The following is a 21,803-nucleotide window of genomic DNA, read 5'->3' on the forward strand; positions in this document are numbered from 1 at the left end:
ACCGTGCGAAGGAAGGAGGAGGAGCGTTCCTGCTGGGCTTTGCTCACGCTAACGGCCGGCCCAGCTCGGCCCAACACCACCTCCACGCACGGCTCTCCTCTGACGAGAGAGGGGCGGAGCGCCGCCGCCGTCGAGTGGAGGATGGGCAGCGGGATGGGCGCGTACGGCGGCGCGGTGCGACCGGTGGAGAGCGCGGCGGGGGAGACGATGCTCCTGTGGGGGCTCGGCCAGCCCACGGCGCACCGCAACAACGCCTTGGTCCGCCAGGCCGCGCACTCCTTCGAGCTCGACGCCTGCGGGCGGCGCCTCTCCCTGCTGCAGTCCCCCTCCTCCATGTCCACCCCGGGGGTCACCGGAGCCGTCGTCTGGGACAGCGGCGTCGTGCTCGCCAAGTTCCTCGAGCACGCCGTCGACTCCCAGCAGCTGCTCCTCCGCGACGCGCGAGCGGTCGACCTCGGATCCGGGTGCGGCCTGGTGGGGTGCGTCGCGGCGCTGCTGGGAGCCCACGTGGTCCTCACCGACCTCCCCGACCGCCTCAAGCTGCTCAGGAAGAACGTTAGCCTCAACGTCGACGACCCCCACGTCCCGGGCTCCGCTCGGGTCACAGAGCTTGTATGGGGCGATGATCCTCACCATGAACTGGTTCGGGAGCCACTGCCTGATTTCGGTGACTGACTGCTGCCAGCCTCTGTTTCCCTTGTTTCTTGCTTGTGCATTCAATTGCTGCTTTACTCTGATTCATCTTCACATACAGTACTCAGTAGGAAACTAGGAATGATGTGGTGATCCTTCCTTCAATTCATTCTTGTTTCAGTGCTCGGCTCTGACGTCATCTACAACGAGGAAGCGGTGGATGATCTGCTGGTCACCCTCAACCAACTCTCAGGACAACACACCACGATACTACTAGCTGGAGAACTTCGCAACGGTAAGGCTTCTCGTTCTCTTTTTGCTTTTGGGATGCGATCCACTGACTTTTTACTCATCAAACGCCAAACAAATGTTTCTCTTTCCATTGTACAGATGCTGTGCTGGAGTGCTTCTTGGAGGCAGCAATGGAGGACTTCCTCATTGCCTGCATCGAGCAGGACCAATGGCACCCCGAATTCCGCAGCAACCGGGTAGCCTTGTTTATCTTGGTCAAGAAACCAGAGAGAGCTAGCACAGACTAGTCATCTACTCTCCTTGCCGTAGAAGAAACCAAGAAGGATAGGAGGCATCTGCGTTTGTCTTGTCCTATGATTTTGTGATAGACAAGGTTGTAGCCTTGGCCTAAGACACATCATTAGTTTGATTGTTCATTTGTATGGTTCACAAGCTTACAACCTAGGCCATGTTTAGTTTCCTTCGAAATCCTAACTTTGGCACTATGCAAAAAGAAGATTCCCCATCACATCAAACTTGTGGTACATGCATGGAGTACTAAATGTAGACGAAATTAAAAATTAATTGCACAGTTTTGTTGTACTTTGCGAGACGAATCTTTTGAGCCTAATTAGTAAATGTTTGGACAATTATTCACAAATACAAACGAAATGCTACAGTTGCGCATTTATGACAAACTCCCCAACTTTGGCACTCCCAAATTGGGAACTAAACAAGGCCCTAGGCTGTGAAGTTTGTAGACGAGTGGAGAAGCTCGATAATGGAAACTGCGGATGCACACTGAGTAGTGGCAAAACCTAAGGCCAATGTTTTAGGCTTTTAGTCCATCAAAATAGCATTGAGAATTTTTCTCAGTCAAGATTGTGTACAATGTACTAAAAATGAGTTTTGAATCAAATATAGAACCAGAAACTTATGACAGATGAAAGACTCAATAACCAATCGTATTCATTTTTGTTTCTGCTTGAACAGGGATGACATATGCAACTATATAGCTAGTCACTATGGGCTCTATTCCTTTTAAATATTAGCTGCATGTAAATTTCACTATCTTACTCTTATCCTTCACATCTGCACTACTGTTATAATATTTCAGGGATATTATCTCATCAGAAGTTACAACCAAGTTCAGATGTTTAGTAACCTAAGCTACACATGCAGCTGCTTTGTACCAGTGATCAGTTATGATCACCAACACGCATAACTGTCACGACCTTCATCTTGTACAGCAACAGCTATTTTGTTTGCACCATCCTCAAGCCCACTTCCTTTTCAGCATCTTCCTACGCACAAGGACACTTGAGGAATTCCTTTAGCTAGCAGTGGCCCTGCTGCTTCTCTGCACAATTCCACCAAACCATAGCTGGTTCAGAGCTGAATCCAGCAGCATCAGCTTTTATTAGGCAAACAATTTAATCGGGGCTCTCTAGTCTAATACCATTTAACAGTGAATTTCCATCGCAGTTGCACATGATCCGGCAGAGCAACTAGGTAAATATAGTAGACTAAGTACAAGCAATCCTTGATCCATCCAGATTTTTTTTACTGGAGTAGTTTCATTTAGTTGTTATCAACTAACTAGAGCATCTAGAGCTATAAGCATACCATGCACTTATCGACTGTCAACAAGGGAATTTAAGCATACATGAATTAGGAGTTGCACCACAGTAACCCTAGATTATTAGATGGCACCAAATTACCGAGCACGTGTATCAGTAAGCAAAGCACATACACAGCTAGCCAGCTAGGTTCCATCAGAAAAGATTTGGAACCAGGGTATAGCAGATCACAGACCCAGGTAATATCACAAGTAGCAATAACATGGTTGATCACAGCACTACGTAATCATGTTGTTCACTAATCACATGTCACCAGTAATTGCTGCACAGGGACAAAAAGAGATTAGAAGGGCAGCGTGCTCTTTGAGCAGGTGCTTCGGTGAGGCATGTGGTCGTCGTGGCTTCAGTTTAGTGGAAAGTTGAGTTCTTCATTGCATTTAATGGAAATTGTTATGTTCTTTTCTAAGAACCTATTTGCTATCTGGTGTTATATACCACGTGCATAATCTCCATTTTTCAAGGTTAAATATTCCTGTATCTTTTTTTCTCGAACAAAAATATTCCTGTATCTGTATATGTGGAACTAGTAGACTGGGTAGCTGATATGGTCATATCATATGGTGCAACTGCATTTGTTGATGTTGGATTCCTTCGTACAAATATTTATTTGGTTATTCCACCAAAATACATACTAGTGTTTACACTTTGGAATTTGTCTGCGGCATCTCTGTCCCCACTCCCCCACCAGGTAACCACTTCAGGCTATCTAGTTCCTTTTTTTTCTCGAACATGAGAGCTACGTGTCATTTTATTAAGAAAGAGACTATCAAGTTCCTGAGCAGTTGCTGTCAAACATTTGTTTGCATGCACCAATAATCTACAATCTATCAAAAAAGAATATTGGTCTTGTTTCCTTCTGTCATTTTGTTGAAGCTGCCTGACGGATAAGCCTGAGGGACTCAGCGAAGTCATCCAAAAGCTGATGAGAGTCTGGAAACTGAGCATCATCCACCGCAAGGACAAGCTTGATGGAGTTCATATAGCTTTGGTAATGTACTGTCAGAGCCTATACACATTCAGATGAGATAATTAAATCATGAGAATCTGGACTCTGGAAGTTGTGCGTGTTCAAAATTGTTGACAGACTAGCTAGTGCTTACATGTGGATGCCCGTAGACAGAGGGGGCAATGTATTGGATTGGATGGCCATAGAATTCCACCTTCTCTGCAGGTCCGACCATGCTTGAGAATGACATGGTGGTATTTGTGAACATACCATAGCATAGAGCTGCTGCTGCCTATACAAGTTTCACGATTAGGGACGAGTGCTGCATATATGGTAGTAGACAAAAAGATAGCTCAATCTTGCCCAAGGAGTTTAATTTGCCAAATAGAACAATTAAATGAGAGTCATCAAACTGCCAAAACCTCACGGCCTACAGGCAACACAAGCCAATAAAGGTTTTATATCAGAGCAGAAATCATACCTTCATGCCGAAAAGTTTGACTATTAGGTTCCCGCTCCAGTATGTGAAGACTGCTTCTAATGACGTCTTCTTCCTTTCAGCTGTCCTTTTCCCTTGGCGGATGTATTCAAGAGGATCATCGTGCATGGCTATATGGAAAGGTAGTATAACGTAACCAATCAGATTCCCCCATTTTGCACCATTGTTCTTGCTAGAATCCATCATTTCTGCCAATGCCTGCTCAACCAAAACCAAATTGTAAATTCAGAATAAATTATCCAAAGACAATACTAAATAAAAGGACCAAAGTGTTGATTTATTCTTTGAAACAAATGAAACAATTACATGTAAGCCAGGTGTTTTCCTAATGTTCACGAGGAGAGCTGATCGCACACGAATGTTCTTCTGTGATTTCTTCCTCTCGTTGGTATCACCTGATCAAGTTGAAGAAATGCGAGGATAAAATGAGGCTTTCTTTGTTTTTTCCCCTCATTTTCGCAAAGGAATGCTAATGTTCATGGAATGGCAAGTTTACACTCACTTGTCTTGCGGAAATAATAGCGCGACAATCCTGCGTTGGTCACTCCAATCAGCACATCGTTGACAGTCTGCAAAGAGCCATCAGAAGCTGTATTTAGTTCAAACCCTTCAGAAGGTGAATAACAGGAGCAGCGAACAAAAGAGAAGCTCTTACACACTTCATGGCACTCTTGACGAACTTGACGTCGTCGAGGCTAAGCGTGCGGTGCACGAAGCGCTTGCGGCGGAACTCGACGCCCTCGGACGCGGCGGCGAACGGCGTGCGCGGGTCGCGCAGGAACCACGACGTGGCCACGAAGCACGCGACGTCCACCAGCGTGTGCCATGCGAGCACGGCGTACGACCACACCCACAGCGCGAGCGCCGCGAGCCCCGCCGAGAGCGGCGGGCGCGGCCGCGCGTGCACGGGCCCCGCGCGGCGCGGCGCGGGCGGCAGCTCCGGCAGCCGCGCCGGGTCGGCGGCGCTGCGGGTGCAGGCGATGAGGAGCGAGAGCAGCGAGATGCCGTCGCCGAGGGAGTGGTGCATGCGGACGGCGACGGCGGAGGCCGCCTCGGAGGTCGGGAAGTCGAGGACGTGGAGCTCCCAGAGCGGGCGGGAGTGGTCCATGGGCGCCGTGGACAGCGAGGACAGGTAGTCCTCCACGGCCTGGTCGGGGTTGGCCGACGTGGCGGCGGGGTCCAGGTGGGGGAAGATGATGTGGTCGTCCAGGTTCACCGTGGTCCGCACCCACCGCGGCTTGGCGTTCTTGTTTTTCACATCGTCCTTCACCTGCAGCGATGTCTGACGTTTTAGACTCTGATTGCGGCAGAATTAGAGATGAAAGGCAATGTGTGTTTTTGAACGAGCATGCAACACGTAAACACATATATTTTTCACATTTTCCCCTTTTCACCTAACAACAACTGGCAATGCCACCCGCTCCCTTTCTCTTGGGAGATTTTCAATAATTGGCCTATCCTATTAGTTTGCACCTAAACTTTGGTCACCAACTACCCCATCAAGGCATCAAGTGGAAAAGAACCATTATGGGCAGTTCTGTTAGAGGGAGGAGAGGACTACTGAAACTTGATTTGGACGTTCAGGCAATCTGTTTCTGCTTTCTGGTGTAATAAATGGAGACGACGAGAACGAGAGGTTTCCATTGTTTGCAGCTGCAGTGGCGTGTCTTCCTTTGTTTCCTCATATGTCCAGATCCAGTCAAACGGCTGCTAGTATATCTGCTACAACTACAAGAGCCCGGCACCTTTGATTTTTTCTTTTTGAGGAATAAGGCACCTTTGATTGGAGTCTTGGAGAAGACGAGAGAACACCGCACGGGCACTCTACAGCGACGCTACAGTGTGCAGTCGCGGACCATCAACCTTTCAACTTCAGTGCAGGAACACGTAAGCATCGTATCGTGTTGATTCTATAGACTCGTGACGGAAGACCGCAATCACGACGGGGATGTGGAATGGGCCGAGACGCATCAGGAGAGGTCAGCATGTCGTGTTCAACTGCAGCTTACTTCATCACTTGCGTTCTCTCTACAGCCATCTTCTCGCCAAACTTTGTTTACCATCCATACTGCAAGTTGTTGCTTCGCACCGATGATGCACGAGCGGGTGAAGATATACAAGCACTTGGCCAAATTTGCCTGACAGCAACTCGAGATTGCTAGATCTGGGGAATTGGTTTTCCATGGCTACTTGGACACCATGCACCGGAAAACACAAAACGACCTTTGAAGTTGAAGCAATGATCAACGCAAAAAGCTAGGTAATCGAAGGCAAGAAAAACAAGGGATCTATAAAAAAAGGACGCGTGCAGCATCAACTGCAAAGTTGCACCAGTCACCTCAAGCATCAAATGCCAATGTGCCAACGACAACGAGCCTAGGAAGAAACCCGTGTGGAATCCGACCACCACCAATACTCTGCAACCTGTACCACTGCACTATGCACAGTAGTCTACTAGTACTTGCTGTTCTAAATTAGGCCCGACACACATGAAGTGAAGCTCCCCTTCGCGCGGGATCTTTGGAGCCGCTCGCCTCGCCTCGCCCGCGGCCACCCGCGCGCCGACACGAGCGCCAGCGGACATCACGCCGCCGTACCAGCCGGGCCCGGCGGACCTCATCGTGCTGGACCATCTCCCGGGTGGCCGAAAACTCCGCCGGCCGAAGGGAGAAAAAAAAATGTCTAGTGGCAGTACCTAAAACAAAGAGCGCAAGGTCCCAAGGACGTGCTCGTGCACCATGCCCTGCCCCGCGTGTCGGCGTCGTGCCGTCGTGGGCTCGTGGCTGAGGTCAATGGCGTGCGCTCTCTCGCTTTACCTCGCGGACTCTCGGCTGGGCTGTCGGGAGAGCGGAGCCAAAACGAACGCTGAACGAATCGGGGAATCATCCGATTAGGAGGCTTTCCTGATGCGAGCTGCGAGCTGGGGGGCGTACCTGGACGCTGGAGAAGCGCGGGTGGCGGACGAGGGTGGCCTCCAGCCCGGCGCGCGCCGCCGCGACGTCCACCACCGCGCCCAGCCCGATCAGGGCCACGATGTGGCAGTTCAAGTGCGTCTCCCGGAACAGCCGCCCCGCGGGGCTCATCGGCTCGCCCGCCTCCAGGTCGTCCCTCCCCCTTGCCGCCGCCGCCACCGCTGCCTGCTCCTCCACCCCCGGCGCGGACGCCATCGAGCCCCCCTCCTGCCGCGCCTCGCCCGCCCCCCGCTCTAGCTCTCGCGGGGCGCCGTCGTCGCCTCGTCGCGACGTGTCTGTAGAGATCGGCACCGGCCGCCTCCGGAGCGTGGTGGACGGGGCGCGCGGGCTGCAGGCGGGATCACCGGCCGCCGGGCCAGGATCCATCGGCGTACGGGCCGTGGTGGCTTTTTGTGGACGCGGGGGAGCCCGGGCGCGGTGGCGACAGCGACGGCAGCGTTTGTGCGCTTCCGGACGGCGCCGGGAAGCGGGCTGGCTCGTCTGGGATCTGGCGTCTGCGATTGCGAGTTGACCACTTGCGCAGTCGCAGCGGCCTCGCCCACGCGGTCGCCAGCAGCGGGCGAGCGCGGGTTTTATGCAGGAAAATGCAAGGGTTTGTCGAGCACGAGCGCCCGGGTTGGCTTGGTCTGAACAGTTCGTGTCTTGGGTTTTGCCCAATTTTAAAGATGCAAAATTACTGTTGTAGCACTGTAGTACACTGTAGCGTTTCGTTTGTATTTATGAATTATTGTCCAAATATTGACTAATTAGGCTCAAAAGGTTCATCTCGCAAAGTACAACAAAACTATGTAATTAATTTTTAATTTCGTCTATATTTAGTACTCAATGTTTGATGTAATGGGGAATTTTTTTTTTACAGTGTCAAAATTGGAAGTTTGAGGGAAGCCCTCGGTGACTCGGGGCCGCCGGGCCCGGGCCGGCTCGTTCCGTAAATCCGTCGGCGTCCGTTTTGGCGCGCCTGATTGGCGTGGGAAACAACAGTTTTTTTTTTTTGACGGTCAACGTGGGGTGGGGGAGCGCCCCCAACTGATTTCTGTGCGGTTAATGAATACTGGTTGGTTCGTTCAAAAGGTGTCAAAAGGGGCATCATATGGCAATCATGACTCTCCCTCCCTCTCTGGTCGCACATTTTTCAGCGAGGAGTACGAATTGCAGTAAACATGATGTTTAGAGAAGGGCTCTGTTAAAATAGGGTTAAAGTGAGTTCTTATCGTTCATTAGTTATTATTTGTATAATTATTCCATATTTAGCCGTTCTATTCGACATATCCTGATAGATGGGGTACAGTTGAATCAGGGGCTATAATAAATTGCATTGCGTCATGGAGTTTGCCATTAAATTAGCAGTAAATAACCAAGTGTGTCCCATTTGACTAGGAGGGCTTGAGATGAGCGTGCCATTGCTATAGGAAAATAAGACCTGACATAGGAAGAATCACGTAGCCATTCAAAAGAAATATAAGACCCGACATATGAAGAATCATGTGGCCATTCAAAAGAAATAGACACTTAATTTAATTTGAGGAGGACTCGAATAAATGATTAAGGTGCATGATGCTACTCCCACTCCAACCAGTTAAAGTAAACTCACCTTCAATTCTACCCGCAAAAAGAAGAAGAAGGTAAACTCACCTTGTATTACCCTTGCCATGGCTCCTGCTAGCTTCCTGGCTGTTAGGCTGTTAGCCACGGCTACGCACGCCGTCGTCCAGTTCCACGAGCGGCCAACGCCGTGCACACGAATACGCGATGAGGCATAGAGAGGCAACTTATCTGTGCTGTCTCCTTCGTTGCCCACTGCTGTCTACCCCTTGTCATTTTTATATCCCGAGATGGACACCAGCGTGTTCGTTACCTGTCACGGTTAGCAAGTGCCGTCGAGCCAGCCAGCCATTGATCACCGGATTAATTAATTATTGGCTGCTGGACGGTGGCGAATTAGCAGTAGCCGCACGGGCGGATCCAGAACGGGCTGCGTCCCGGGCTGAGCTGTTGAATCAAACCTAAAATAGTCTAATTTTGTCTCCTAAGCCTCATTTTGTTAGGCTAAACAGCACATAGGTTAAAGGGACTCCATGGTCTCGCCCCGGGCTGCAGCCCGGGCAGCCCGGGCCCTGGATCCGCCCCTGAGTAGCCGTGCCCGTGATCTGTACTTTCACCGTCCCAAATTATAGTCAGTTTTTGACATATTTAAGCTCGTAAGGTCGTACCTTTTGCTATTTATTTTAAATATACACTTAATTTATAAATATATGGAAAAAATTATGAATTTAAAAATACTAAAACGATTTATAATTTAAAATGGAGAAAGTACTTTGTGTGCGAATGCAAAGCGAGACTGTTCTTGTCATCCTCAAAGTCAAAGCTGAAAGATCGACCAGACCCCGTGCTTCGCCGCGATTTTCGAATCCAACCAGAATGATTTGCTGGAGGCCCGCGGGAGGTGTATCTTTGGGCCCAGGCAGCCCAACCAGATTGTCTCAACAACTGCCTGCAGCCTGCTGCAAACCTTTTGGAAACCGATGATGGCCGCCGCCGACGACCTCGCCGCCCTGCGCGAGCAGCTCGCCCTCGCCTCCTCCGCCGCCATTTCCGCCTCCGACCTCGACCACGCATACCGCCTCCAGCTCGCCGAGGTCATCCAAGCCTCCCTCCTCCACTCCCCGAATGGGAATACCTCATCATCACCATCTCCATCGCTCCCCGTCCCCGAATCCTCCTCGGATGCCGACTATGCCTTCGCCGTCCAAGCCGCCGATCTCGCGCGCGCGGAGCAGGACCGCCTCGTCGCCGCGCACGACGCCCTCTTCGCGCGTGAGCTCGCCGCCATCCCGGAGGACCAGTGGGCCCACGACGGGGACTACTTCGAGCGCCCCCTGGACGCCGACGCGTCGCTCCGCCCGCTCTTCCGCGTCCTCTCCAAGGGCATGGCCAGCAAGGAGGTCGTGGGACCGCGGGAGCGGGACCCCCGCGTCGCGGTCCTCGCGGTGGCCGTCTGCGGGCCGCAGGGGGAGGTGCTACTCAGGATGCACAAGCCGCTGGAGCGCTATGTGGGCGGCCGCATGATGGTAGAGGTGATGGCGCTCATGGAAGGCCTCCAATCCGCGCTGGCTTTGGGCATCACCAGCGTCACCATTGCCACCGCTTACCGCCCGCTCTACAACCATGTATGCCATTATCAATTTATATACTACAAGTTCATCAATTTCCCAAGCAATATGGTCAGTAGAGAATATTATATGCTCTATCTAGTTGACTCAATAAAAAAACTGTTTCTTAGTATCCTTGGTATTGCCGTATTCATGTGCTTGGGATACTTCACCGTCTGTAAAATTCTGTGTCTTACTGGTTGCTCCAAGTTAGCTGTGTTGTAGTCTCTAATGGGCGCGATTTGGTTGGATTGGTCATCAGGCTTTAGTCCACACATCAAACTATTAGATATGTGATCAATAAGACCTTTTCATCCATAGTCAGTTCCCAAGAATTTCTGCACTTGATGATTCCTTTTTAGTTACCAATTTGAACTGAAAGCACTGTACTGATTTTTTGCTACTCTCCCTATTCAGAAACTGAGAAATATAACAAAGTGTTAGAATTTGACATGTCAAACATCCTTAATTGTGTGGTTTATATCTTGTCCAAAGCATCATGTTTTCAGTCAATGGGTAGTTCACTAAGCAGTCTAGAATTATTCAGTACTCACAAACACTTCGTTGTGTTGTATGTAAACATGAAAATGGAGCGTTTGTTATAATACAACCACATGATGCATGTTGCATGGTGATATGCGTCTAGTTCAGCACCAGTATTGGTGCTGTGTGCACTGTGCATGTGCTAATTTCTTTCAGCTCTTGTGTCATCAGATTAGCTATGGTCTGAGAATTCTTTGTGTACATCATGTAAATTCAGTAGTGAACTATTTTCTTTCGTTCTGGTCTTATCCGTATGTGCTCGCAAAATCTAATAATGCACTTTTCTGATTGTTGTCTCCTAATATCTTTGCAATTACAGATGCTTGGAATTTGGCGCCCGTCAGGGAAGAACCTGGCAGATATGGTCAATCAGGTTCTGTCAGTGCGAAGGAAATTTGATCAATGTGCAATCTCATTTGTTGAGCCAACCGAAGTCAGCTATGTGGTAAAATTAGCAAGAGATTCAATAGCTGTTCTGATTGCCAAAGCTCTTGCCACCAATGCTAGCACTAGCATGGAGAGAAGAGAGACCTGCACCATCTGCTTGGAAGACACTGACATTACCAAAATCCATGTGGTTGAAGGTTGTGCACATCGTTTTTGCTTCTCCTGCATGAAGGAGCATGTGAAAGTTAAGCTACTGAATGGAATGCTCCCAGCTTGCCCACAAGATGGTTGTGCCACAAAGCTAAGCGTGGAGGGTTCAAAGATGTTCCTGTCACCACGGCTGTTAGAGATCATGGTGCAGCGCGTGAGGGAGGGGCAAATTCCTCCAAGTCAAAAGATTTACTGTCCATATCCGAAGTGTTCAGCCTTGATGTCCTTGAGGGAAGTGATTCTTCCAATGCAAGAATCCTGCTCAAAGTACACGGCCGCTGATGCAGCCACGCTGAGGAAGTGTGTGAAATGCAGAGGCTCTTTCTGCATCAGCTGTAAGGTGCCATGGCATGATAGGATGAGTTGCTATGACTACAAGAGGAGGTACCCCCATGCTCGTCCAGAAGATGTAAAGTTACAGAACCTCGCGCGGCAACGGCTGTGGCGCCAATGTGTGAAATGCAAGCACATGATTGAACTTGCGGAGGGTTGCTACCACATGATCTGCGTGTAAGGCCCCTTGGTTGCACAAATGTCATAACTATTCTCTTATCGGGATGCCTAGAAAGTCCTCTTAAATGAGATTCCCTATATATCAGCAAGGCTCATCCATTATTTAAAATAATCAGCAAGGCTCATATTCTGTGCTAAAAACTTTTGTTCTATGTCGTTTCTGGTTGTTGCAGGTGTGGCTATGAGTTCTGCTACACGTGTGGGAAAGAATGGAAGGAGAAGAAAGCAACCTGCGCCTGCCCGCTGTGGGACGAGCACAACATCATTAGAGAGGACGATGAGGATGAGGATGACTATGAGGAAGACGAGGACGATCTTTACTAGGATGGAGAAGGATCATTTAGTTACCTTTTGGTCCCCATCTTCCGGAGTTTTAAGTATCGAAAGGTTGTTAGTTGCAACTTGCAACTACGTAGTTAGCAGCTTATCCAGTTTATCTGGGCCATCGAGAACAGAATACGTTGAGATGGCATGCGTATTTGTGGTACACTACTGCTGTAAATTTTAATGACTGTTAACCCGCAGTTAACACCGTAATTACTACTGCTACTCGCGTGTTATAACTGAACGGACGACGCTGAAGAGGGAGCAGTATGATCGATCTTTGCGACATCAGCCATCAGCTTCCAGCTGCTTTCTCTAACAGATGGAATGCGTTGGGACGTATGGCATGCCCACTCAATTTACAGATTGAAATGGCAGCTGATCTCGAGAGAGAAGCAATACAAATCAAGATTACTACTGTAGAAGGCAAGTTGTGCTATAGTAGTGATAACAGACACTCAGATGAGTTAACTGCAATACTGCTACATATTGCTACTATGTACTAGTACGTATAACAACTGACACTGGAGGTGGCACGGTGACCCCGTCGCTTACTGATCTTGCTGCCGGAGGCGGCGAAGAACCAGCAAACCTGAGGTGCTGCTGCCGCGTCGGATGCACCGTCCTGTCCTGCACCGACGCCACCTGCTGCTGGTAGGCGTCGGCCGTGCGGATTTCCTGGGCCAGAGCGCACGAGTAGCAGCAGAGCCACTGCATGCAGTCCGTGAGGTCCGGCTTGCCGCAGCAGGCGCGGCTCGCCGGGAGGCCCAGCCTCCGGCGCATCTGGATCCTCCAGAAACCGCCGTAGAGCAGGCCGAGGACGCAGAGGAAGATGCCGGCGAGGCCCAGCGCGTCCCTGACGTCCTCGTTGTCGATGTTGATGGCCGCCAGGTTGAAGACGAAGAAGGGCGCCAGGCACAGCAGCAGGAACGTCACGACGTGGACGTACATGTTGCCGAACCCGATCCTGCCCATGTTCCACCCCATCACGCAGCAGCTGCAGAACATGGAGAGGTAGGCCAGCGAGATGTCCTCCCACACATCAAACAACCCGCCCGCCCATTGCATTCTGAATGCGCCTCCTCCTCCTGACGACTCTTCGTGGAGGGCGGTCTTCCGCTGCAGCTGCGGGTCACTGCCGCCGCAGGACTCCTCGTCATCCGCCTCCGGCTGGGCCTCGTAGTCGTTCCCGAGAGGGCTCAGGTTGTTGTACAGCCCGGCCACGGCCGGCGCGCAGATGGCGACCGAGACGGTGATGGCGACTCCGACGACGGGGCGCTGGGGCCTCCGGTACCCGAGGTTGAGGCCGCAAAGCGCGTACTGCGCGAAGCAGTTGAGGTGCAGCAGCATGACCACCACCACCATGTGCCTCCGCTCGCCGGGCTTGCAGGTGCCGTCCTTGCAGTACGCCTGCCGGAGCTGGAGCATGTCGCCGGCCCGCCACCGGCACAGCAGCGCCAGGTGGTAGAACCTCCTCGGGTGCTGGTACAGGCACATGAGGGTGAAGAGGGCGTTGAGGATCTGGTTGTTCACCTCGAACCACGTGTCCCGCTGCGGCTTCGTCGACAGCGCGCGGTTGAGCATCCCGGTCATCACCATGAAGAGGATGGCCCCCGAGACCGCGACGGCGACGACCCATACCGACAGGGCCATGTTCATGGGGTTCTTGATCCACTCCTTGGCCTGGTCCCACAGCGAGGCCCAGTCGATCTTCTTCACGATGGCCACCGGAGCGAGACGTCGTCGACGTCCTGCTGCCGAGCGCGAGGAGCCATTGTTTCCTTGGTGGTCATCTGCAAAGCCACCACCGAGCATTTGGCGGGTGGAGGAAGGTGAGCTCGACTGCCAGTCATCGGATGCCGCATCATCGTAGTACTGCTTGTACGAACCCGCCGCCGCAGAGATTGAACCATTTTCCATCATGTGCTCATCAAGCTCAACAGAACGAGGAGGTTCGTTTCTGTTGTCGTAATAACTGAACTTCATTATTCCTGCTGCATGCTGTTGGCCTGAGCGATCAACACCATTAACATGCTTCTGATTGGGATCACCAGCATCACCACCTGATGAATTGGCCATCTTATCTTGTACTAGGAACTAGCTAGCTGGTGTCTGGTGAGGGCCTCTGCCTCTGCCTCTGCTTCTGCCTCTAGTTAAGGGCAGACGCAGCTGCTCACAGTGAGCCTCGATCTGCAAGTAAAATGCCAAGGTGAATGAGTAATAATCAAGGGCAGTGCAGTACAGTACAAAGAAGAAATAGCTGGCTTGTCAGATCATATAGTTGCAGTGTTCACGATCGACCTGAATCAAGTTTCCTAAAAAGACTCGTACTGGTGATTGTGATTTTACAAATTAAATGATCACCACCTTGCAACTCTTTCTGTTTTGTCATGCTATTACGTAGGGAGGAGTGGCACAATTGATAATTCAATTACTAGTTAAAAACGGTAGGGACACCTTCTTTTCAATCTGCCGTGGATGGACAAGGTAAATTGGAAATTTGTACAGCAAATAAGAGAAGAAGGCCAATTTTGCAGACGGGCAAGGGTTGCCTGAATTTGAAATATGAACATATATATGCAGCACAGCAGCAGCAGCCCTTCGGTTTAGTTTAGCACAAGGATTACGAACTTTTACTTGTATTATCTAGTCATCAGGAACTGAAAGTTCGCAATACATGACTATACCTAAAAGGCTACGGGAAAAGAGGAAAAAAAAACAATAAATGATCTTCATGTATGGTCTAAGAGAGAAGCAGCGAGCTTAAGCCTGAGCATGCAGTAATCTCTTAGAACAAGTAGTAGCAGATACAAGACATGGATGGATCTGAATATCTGATGGAGGTCCTGACTCACCTGATGGATGGGGATTCGATGGATCGAACCGAATCAAATCGAATCGTAGCCGGCCCAATTCCAGTGGAATCGAAACCGAAGACGCTGGCCCTGGAGAGCTCGATCGCCTCCATCCAATGGAAGAATTCGTTTCCTGGAAGCTGGGCGGGGCTTCCCGTCCGGAGACTCCGAGAGGCAGATGGCCAGCCGGGCAAAAGAAACTTGCTTCTTTGGACATGCTCATCCATCGTCCTCGGTCGACAAGTTCAAGGTACGAAAAATAATCAAAAGGTCAACATTGGTGGGGTGCAGAAGCACGAGTCGTTCTTGGCGTCCGAAGCTACGACCCTTTCAAACAATCCAGCGGTATAACTAATATAATAACTGATGGTCCAACAATTTGTAAAATAATCAATTTAGCATAATAATTTGAAAGGTGGATCAAGAACTTGTAAAATGCTCAATTTAGTGTAATAACTTGGCAAATTGGTGCACCTGTTACAACAACAATGTATTAAAAAAGTAGATGGACAATTGAATTTTTTTCCTATCAATAATTCTTATTTTTTTCTATAAAAGTCGTTGGTCGTGACTCAACTATGTACGTAACTTATTTGTTCATTATTTAAAATTGAATCAAATTTTAGAACTACACCATTAGCATTACAGAGTGACTAAAGTCCATAAGAGACCTAGGACCCTAGATTTCTTCCGCGCATCTACTCATGTATTTAACAACTGTAGAGAAGTATGTCTATTTCTGTTATTTTAGCTCATTTTACTTTCTAAATAAGTCCATGATGCTTTAAAAATATTTGTACCAAACTTCTAAAATGTATTGTTAGTGTGTATTAACCTATTGGGTTTTTAGCTGAACAAAATACATACAATCAAACATGTAAAAATAGTAGGGTGAAATCAATATTGAATACAAAATTAAATATTCCTAATCAATATTTAATCATTCTATAAAAAATAGTTAATACGACGACATATCAATAATTTTCTAAACACCAGAGATTCTAGTCCTGGCCGAATATGCTACCATCGCGACACGAATATCAATGATCAAATAATGATCAATAACTTGTTCTGACCGGCATTAGCAAATATGTTGGTTGTTATAATATTTGGATCACAGATGCACCAATTTGACAAGTTTTATACTAAACTGAGTATTTTATAAGTTCACCTATCAAGTTATTGTACTAAACTAAGCATTTTACAAGTTGTTAGACCAATCTGTACCCACTCTATGGTGGGTGCAATTTATTTTTTTAACGTGATAACTTAGACTGTTTTTATAGTGAGGGCCGTCGAGCCAGTCAACCATTGACCGCCGGGTTAATTGTTGGCTGCTGGACGGTGTCGTAGTAGCAGTAACCATGACCTGCAATTTAATTCGTATGCATAGCTCGGATGGAATGCAGAGTGAGACTGTTCTCGTCATCCTCAAAGCTGAAAGATCGACCAGACCACGCGCTGGTTAATCCACTCTCTTCTGGAGGATGGCCGTCTCAAAATGGATTGGCTCGAAATTCGGCGTATTAGAGGCGTATCAATGTGTTCCGGAAAAAATAAAAGAACAGTTGCCTCGCAATTCAGAAGTACAGTAAGTAAACTGGACATGTGTTCTGACTTCTGAGCATACCTCTGGGCCAGGATGTTGGACAAGTTGGGCCTAGTTCGAAAACACAACTGGCCCAATATGTTCAAAACCGAGAGACAGGCAGGCTTGAATAATCCCACATTCCTAAACGGGCTGGGCCAGGCGGCCAGCCGCCAGCCACACAAGTCGGGCTGCCCGAAACAGTCCCTGACCCGGCACGTGGAACGAGCCAGAGGAGTAACTACGCTCCAAGGGAACAAAAAGGTACTGGTACCATCTCTCGCATCGAACGATCAATCAAACGGCTAGAAAAGCAGCAGGCCGGTTTTCAAATTTCAAACGCGGCGGAGCAGCGGTGGGTTGGGGATCGAGCGACCCCACCACGGCGGGCGCCTCGTCGACGGCGACCACCCACCCGCGTCCCCAACCGCAGCACACCGCACCAGCAACCGGGCCGAGCAGACGGTCCAGTCCAGATCGATCTGTGGGTCCCGGCACGGCCGCAGGGGGACGTGCGCTCCGTCACGTCCTGCATTTTCGAAGCGTCTTTCTGTGCACCGCCCCCTCCGCAACGGACCACCGCGTTGTGATTGGCACGTAGCTGATCTACTCAGCTGACCCGTTATTACGCGTTCTACTCGTAATTTCCACCCATTTCCACCGCGTTGTGATTGGCACGCGCTACGTAGCTGATCTACTCAGCTGACCCGTTATTACGTGTTCTACTCGTAATTTCCACCCATTTTTCCGGTACAAGTATGCAATCGTGACGTTTTCGAAGGCTGAAAAAGTCCGAAGTCCATGAGGAAGTAAAAATGATCTCGTTACACACAACAGTCTCCATTACTTGCTAGTTCTACGGTTTATTCATGAACAATGTTATCTACTGTTGGACTTTTCATTGTGTTGTTGTCATGTAATGCACTTAAAGTATGGATGATAATAAAAAGAAGTACCGATAGATGCTCATCACTGAATCAACACATGCCACCGAAATTTCGGCAGAATTTCTCCTATTTTTTTATACAATCCATACACGAAAGTGAGATGAATTTTAACCTCAATACAACATGTTCAAACATATTTGTATATGCCGCATTCATAATGAAAGTCCACAAAGCCCATAATAAAAGTCCACAATAGTACATATACACAATAGTTCATAATAAAAGTCCATCTACACATTAGTTCATAATAAAAATCCATATACACAATAGTTCATAATGAAAATCCACAAAATCCATGTTATTACAGAATAACATCTATCACAGACCCTCACTGCCTCCTAGTCTTACCCTTACCTTTGTGACCAAGAGCGTCGGTGCCTGGAGTGTAAGGGGAAGGTGGACGGCGTCTCCTAGTGCCTGCAGGCTGTGTAGGCTGAATCAAGGGAGCGTCCTGGAGTTGAGACGGGCCAAGCTCCTCGTGCCTCTCATCATCCTCGTCATTGTCCTCGTCCTCGTACGCAATGCCTTTGGCCCGGTAGCTGCTTGGCTAGATAAACCTAGGCCTCCTCTGCCTGGGGAAGGAACGTGCACGTCTCGCGTCGTGGCTGTCCTGCAACCGCACGGCGTAGCCGATGTGACAGTCTCTATTGTACAAGAATAGGTTAAGTGAAAGAATTTAACATATTAATAATATATTTGAAAGAATATTTAGAATCTTACGTCTAGGAAGCTACGCGCCTCGTCGTCCCTAACTCTCGGACGAAACCGCTCAATGTCTTCAACCGAGGTTTTGAGGGTATGGCCCTGCAACAAAGTAAATATACCATCACTAAATCACTAAGTCATTATCTACCTAAATCACTAAATCACTAAATCTACCTAAGTCACTAAGTCACTAAATCACTAAGTCAACTAATCACTAAGTCACTTAACATGGAAAAATAAGGCAATTGACTTACGACTCTGTCATGCATAATTAATTGAATAAATACGACATATATGACATAATGAAAAGAACCACTAGTCGCAGCTCACTAATCTGCCAATGGCAAGTGCGTGAATTGTGGCCCAGTCTACCGCACTTGCCGCACTCGTTCTACTCGGGGTTAGTAAGAAATGGGGTTGCTCTACCACATCTCGTTCTTCCAGATATATGATCCATAACCATCATGTGCCTCGTCCTCTTCCTTGATCCACGCTTATTCCAACGGTAAGCTGGATCCGCAATGTACTTTGGCCCATCATATGGATGCCACTCTCTAAGATCCCGGAAAGGCATGAAGCGGGGGCTCCATGTGTGCACAAGCGTGTCTACACTGAACTCGTGAGGTATCATGCTCTCGATATCAATGTTGCGATGTGTAGTTGCTGCCACCAAATGAGAACATAGAAAGTGGTATTTCCTTGGTTTACCACAAGTGCATGTGAAATCTCGGAGGATTACCACATGCATCCTCGATTCTCGAACCTCGCCGTCGGACGTTGTGCCGCCCCTCTGCTCCACCTGATAAGTCCTTGCGCCGAGGTCAAAACATATAACCTCATGTGTGGCCGCCCTTTCTTTTGCCTTGTCTCGGTGTTCCTTTGGTTTCGGAGGCCATTTCTCTCCAGCACTCCATAACTTCAATGCATAGGCGTGTCTATCGTTGAACCAAGCAACAAGCTTGTAGAAGGTGAATTGAACGATTGCGTTCACGAGCATAGCATGTATCCCTAATAACAACTTATTGAATGACTCTGCCATGTTGCTGCACTGAAACTCGTACCTCCATCCACCGACGTCATGAGATCTTGTCTATTTCTCCAAATCCCTCATCAAACCTGTGAGCCATTGTCTACCTTCTGCATTTGTTGCGGTCCTGATCTGCTCCAACTTACGCTGAAAGTACATGTCCTCAAGCTGCCGAGAAGCATCCTGGAACAACTCAAAGTTATCCTTCACACCATCCCTCCAGAGTAGATTCTCGGCAAGGTGCCGAGTACACCAACGATGGCGCAAAGGTGCATACCCCTCTATCTGCTCTCGTACGACATTAAGTATGCCCTGGTGCCTATCAGATATGACACCAACCTCCCTGCCAGGTCCAACTACATGTAACTGGACTAGCCTCAAAAACCATCCCCAACTGTCATTGTTCTCCCTCTCAACTAATGAAAATGTCAAAGGAACCAAGTTGTTGTTCACGTTACAGGATATGACTATAAAAAGTGTGCCCCTGTATTTGCCAATCAAGAACGTACCATCAATGGAGAAGAGGGGATGACAGTGCCTAAAGGTCTCGACGCACTGAGGGAAGCACCAGAAAGCATGTAAGAATATCTGTCTCCCGTCCTTCCATTCATTTGGTTTTGGGATATACTCATAATGCATGCCTGGATTCACCGTTTTGATGCATTGAAAAGTACCGGCAGCTGCTCATACCCAGCCTCCCAGTCTCCATATATCATCTTCCACGCTCGTTGCTTAGCCCTCCAAGCTTTACCATAACTTATCACATAACTTCCATACAACTCCTCAACGGTCTTAATAATCTTCCTAGTCTTCATGTTGGGTTCTAACTGCAATATCCCCATCAACTGCTTGGCAACGAGGGTTGATGTCAACTGCCGATGCTTTATTCTAAGCTCATGGTCAGCACAATTGTGTGGCCCTCAACTTTTGTGATTTTCCACTTCCTGATGACCTTTTGCTTCTAGCACAAACCCTTCATGGGCAGCTTTCCTTCACACACACAACTGTGTAACGGCGCTCTGCATATGAATGCAAGACCTTATAAGGTCTCTTTCATACCACTACAAACGCCTGCAACCACCTCTTCAATGTAGGGAGGTCCTTGAACACCCTACCCTTCTCAATTACCATGCTAGGGCCGGCCTCAGGAGCTTCTAGGAGCTCATCATCACGTCCTTCTGCACACGCCTGATCGGAATGAGCAAGATCCTGAATTCGTGAACTCTTGGATCACGGCGATCAGGAAAGATACGTCTGAACATTTCAATATCACTCTCTATCATCTCTCCAACATGGCTATCATCATCAGGTTCAAGAGCCATTCCCATCTCATATGCATCTGAATCATTCATACTTTCAACACTATTGGAGCTACGGAATCCATCTTCACATTGCACTTACGCAGCAACTGGGGGCACATCCACATTGTTAAGAATGTCTCCTGCAACATAAGTAGACATATGAGAAAAGAAGAAAAAAAATGGATGTAATGAAGGGGGTTAGCTCCCAACAAGCGTGCGGATAAGACACTTACTCGGATTATTCTGTGTCAACGGGATCTCATGAGAAGGATCTGCCATAGCATCAAGAGTCCGACAAGCATCTCCAACTACCTCATTGGGGGCAGATTCAGCATCGAGAACCATAGGTGCAACCTCCACATCCATAACAGGTTCCGGGACAGGAGGGTCGAAGTGTGCATGCTGACCCATTGGTGGGTAAAACCGACAAGGGATGTGATCAACTGACACCCGACGCACAACCATATCCAAACTTTGGAACTAGCACTTCATAACTGATCTTACATACTTCTTCTACTAGTCTGCACACCGTATTGGGATCATCTTCCTTAGAAGGTTGGGAGGGGTACCTAGGTGAAGTACACCCTCAACTACGATGCCATCATCTCCATGGCAATCTAGCTCCTCCCGAGCCCTCCTAACCAACTTACTGAATGAAGGCTTCTCATCGAATAACACAGCCACGCTCTGCATCTCAACAAGCTCAACATATCTATAATAATCTCTTTCCACGGTGCCTCCATGATAAATGCTCACTAGGTTATCCATCTAATCCATACATATAACAACGCAAAATTCCTTTAGTCCAACATAAATGATACTAAATACAAGTACTATCAATTCACTAATAAGTACTACTAACCAACTATGTAACTAAGTATATAACTCTTTAACTAACTATATATTTACAAAATACTTTGTAAAGAAAAGTACATATGAAGAAAATTCTATCTCACTATCTATCTAACTATTCTATCTAACTATTATACCTATATATCTAAATTCTAACTATTCTATCTAAATTCTATCTAACTATCCTATCTAACTATATCTATTACCTTGCAGGAGGAGGAAGCGGCCAAGGGCGGCGGGCGCGTGGAGGAGCGGTGGGCGGGCGAGGACGAGTGGCGGGGAACGGTGGGCATGTAGGAGCGGTAGTCGATAGTCGGATGGGGACGAGCGACGGGCGGCCGTCGGGGAAATGGCTAATGAGAGAAGAGGAAAGAAAGAAACGAAATTTGCTTTGGTGGTGTGTAACCTAACTTGGCGCTAGTGAGGATGGCGTTGGCGACGTAGATCTTGGCGCCAAGCTTGGTGCCATCCACCCTGGCAC

General features: G+C 48.6%; 4 protein-coding genes across 5 annotated transcripts; 2 read left to right on the top strand and 2 right to left on the bottom strand.

The window, feature by feature from the left end:
- The first annotated feature begins 9 nt into the window (after positions 1–9).
- On the top strand, positions 10–1,477 carry LOC117848654 (uncharacterized). Its single transcript, XM_034730141.2, has 3 exons — positions 10–667; positions 815–928; positions 1,024–1,477. The coding sequence occupies exons 1-3, from the start codon at positions 142–144 to the stop codon at positions 1,170–1,172; spliced, it is 789 nt and encodes a 262-aa protein (XP_034586032.1). The 5' UTR covers positions 10–141; the 3' UTR covers positions 1,173–1,477.
- A 1,585-nt stretch (positions 1,478–3,062) lies between these two features.
- On the bottom strand, positions 3,063–7,474 carry LOC117846857 (wax ester synthase/diacylglycerol acyltransferase 11). 2 transcript variants are annotated; one of them, XM_034727961.2, is made up of 7 exons: positions 6,883–7,460; positions 4,605–5,219; positions 4,452–4,518; positions 4,256–4,344; positions 3,932–4,147; positions 3,605–3,742; positions 3,063–3,510 (listed from the first exon to the last, which is right to left on the bottom strand). In XM_034727961.2, the coding sequence occupies exons 1-7, from the start codon at positions 7,285–7,287 to the stop codon at positions 3,364–3,366; spliced, it is 1,677 nt and encodes a 558-aa protein (XP_034583852.1). In that variant the 5' UTR covers positions 7,288–7,460; the 3' UTR covers positions 3,063–3,363. The 2 variants fall into 2 exon arrangements, with proteins under 2 accessions (XP_034583852.1, XP_034583853.1); XM_034727962.2 differs by lacking the exon at positions 3,063–3,510 and having other exon boundaries at positions 3,633–3,772; positions 6,883–7,474.
- A 1,879-nt stretch (positions 7,475–9,353) lies between these two features.
- On the top strand, positions 9,354–12,272 carry LOC117850304 (E3 ubiquitin-protein ligase RSL1). The gene is made up of 3 exons (XM_034732128.2): positions 9,354–10,088; positions 10,933–11,720; positions 11,897–12,272. Exons 1-3 carry the CDS (start codon positions 9,444–9,446, stop codon positions 12,045–12,047), a joined length of 1,584 nt encoding a protein of 527 aa, XP_034588019.1. The 5' UTR covers positions 9,354–9,443; the 3' UTR covers positions 12,048–12,272.
- A 133-nt stretch (positions 12,273–12,405) lies between these two features.
- LOC117850305 (uncharacterized) lies at positions 12,406–15,180 on the bottom strand. The gene is made up of 2 exons (XM_034732129.2): positions 14,903–15,180; positions 12,406–14,237 (listed from the first exon to the last, which is right to left on the bottom strand). Exon 2 carries the CDS (start codon positions 14,124–14,126, stop codon positions 12,543–12,545), a length of 1,584 nt encoding a protein of 527 aa, XP_034588020.1. The 5' UTR covers positions 14,127–14,237; positions 14,903–15,180; the 3' UTR covers positions 12,406–12,542.
- Positions 15,181–21,803: the final 6,623 nt, after the last annotated feature.

Source organism: Setaria viridis, chromosome 3 (genome assembly GCF_005286985.2).
Source record: "Setaria viridis chromosome 3, Setaria_viridis_v4.0, whole genome shotgun sequence".
Classification (NCBI taxonomy): Eukaryota; Viridiplantae; Streptophyta; class Magnoliopsida; order Poales; family Poaceae; genus Setaria; species Setaria viridis.

Excerpts from the sequence above, each read along its gene's own strand:
- LOC117850304 (XM_034732128.2), top strand. The coding sequence starts at position 9,444 with ATGATGGCCGCCGCCGACGACCTCGCCGCCCTGCGCGAGCAGCTCGCC. Across the intron at positions 10,089-10,932 it reads ACCGCCCGCTCTACAACCAT|ATGCTTGGAATTTGGCGCCC; the intron begins GTATGCCATTAT and ends TTGCAATTACAG. Across the intron at positions 11,721-11,896 it reads TGCTACCACATGATCTGCGT|GTGTGGCTATGAGTTCTGCT; the intron begins GTAAGGCCCCTT and ends TGGTTGTTGCAG.
- LOC117846857 (XM_034727961.2), bottom strand. The coding sequence starts at position 7,287 with ATGGATCCTGGCCCGGCGGCCGGTGATCCCGCCTGCAGCCCGCGCGCC. Across the intron at positions 5,220-6,882 it reads CGCGCTTCTCCAGCGTCCAG|GTGAAGGACGATGTGAAAAA; the intron begins GTACGCCCCCCA and ends ACATCGCTGCAG. Across the intron at positions 3,743-3,931 it reads TCAAACTTTTCGGCATGAAG|GCAGCAGCAGCTCTATGCTA; the intron begins GTATGATTTCTG and ends AAACTTGTATAG.
- LOC117850305 (XM_034732129.2), bottom strand. The coding sequence starts at position 14,126 with ATGGCCAATTCATCAGGTGGTGATGCTGGTGATCCCAATCAGAAGCAT.
- LOC117848654 (XM_034730141.2), top strand. The coding sequence starts at position 142 with ATGGGCAGCGGGATGGGCGCGTACGGCGGCGCGGTGCGACCGGTGGAG. Across the intron at positions 668-814 it reads GGAGCCACTGCCTGATTTCG|TGCTCGGCTCTGACGTCATC; the intron begins GTGACTGACTGC and ends TTCTTGTTTCAG. Across the intron at positions 929-1,023 it reads AGCTGGAGAACTTCGCAACG|ATGCTGTGCTGGAGTGCTTC; the intron begins GTAAGGCTTCTC and ends TCCATTGTACAG.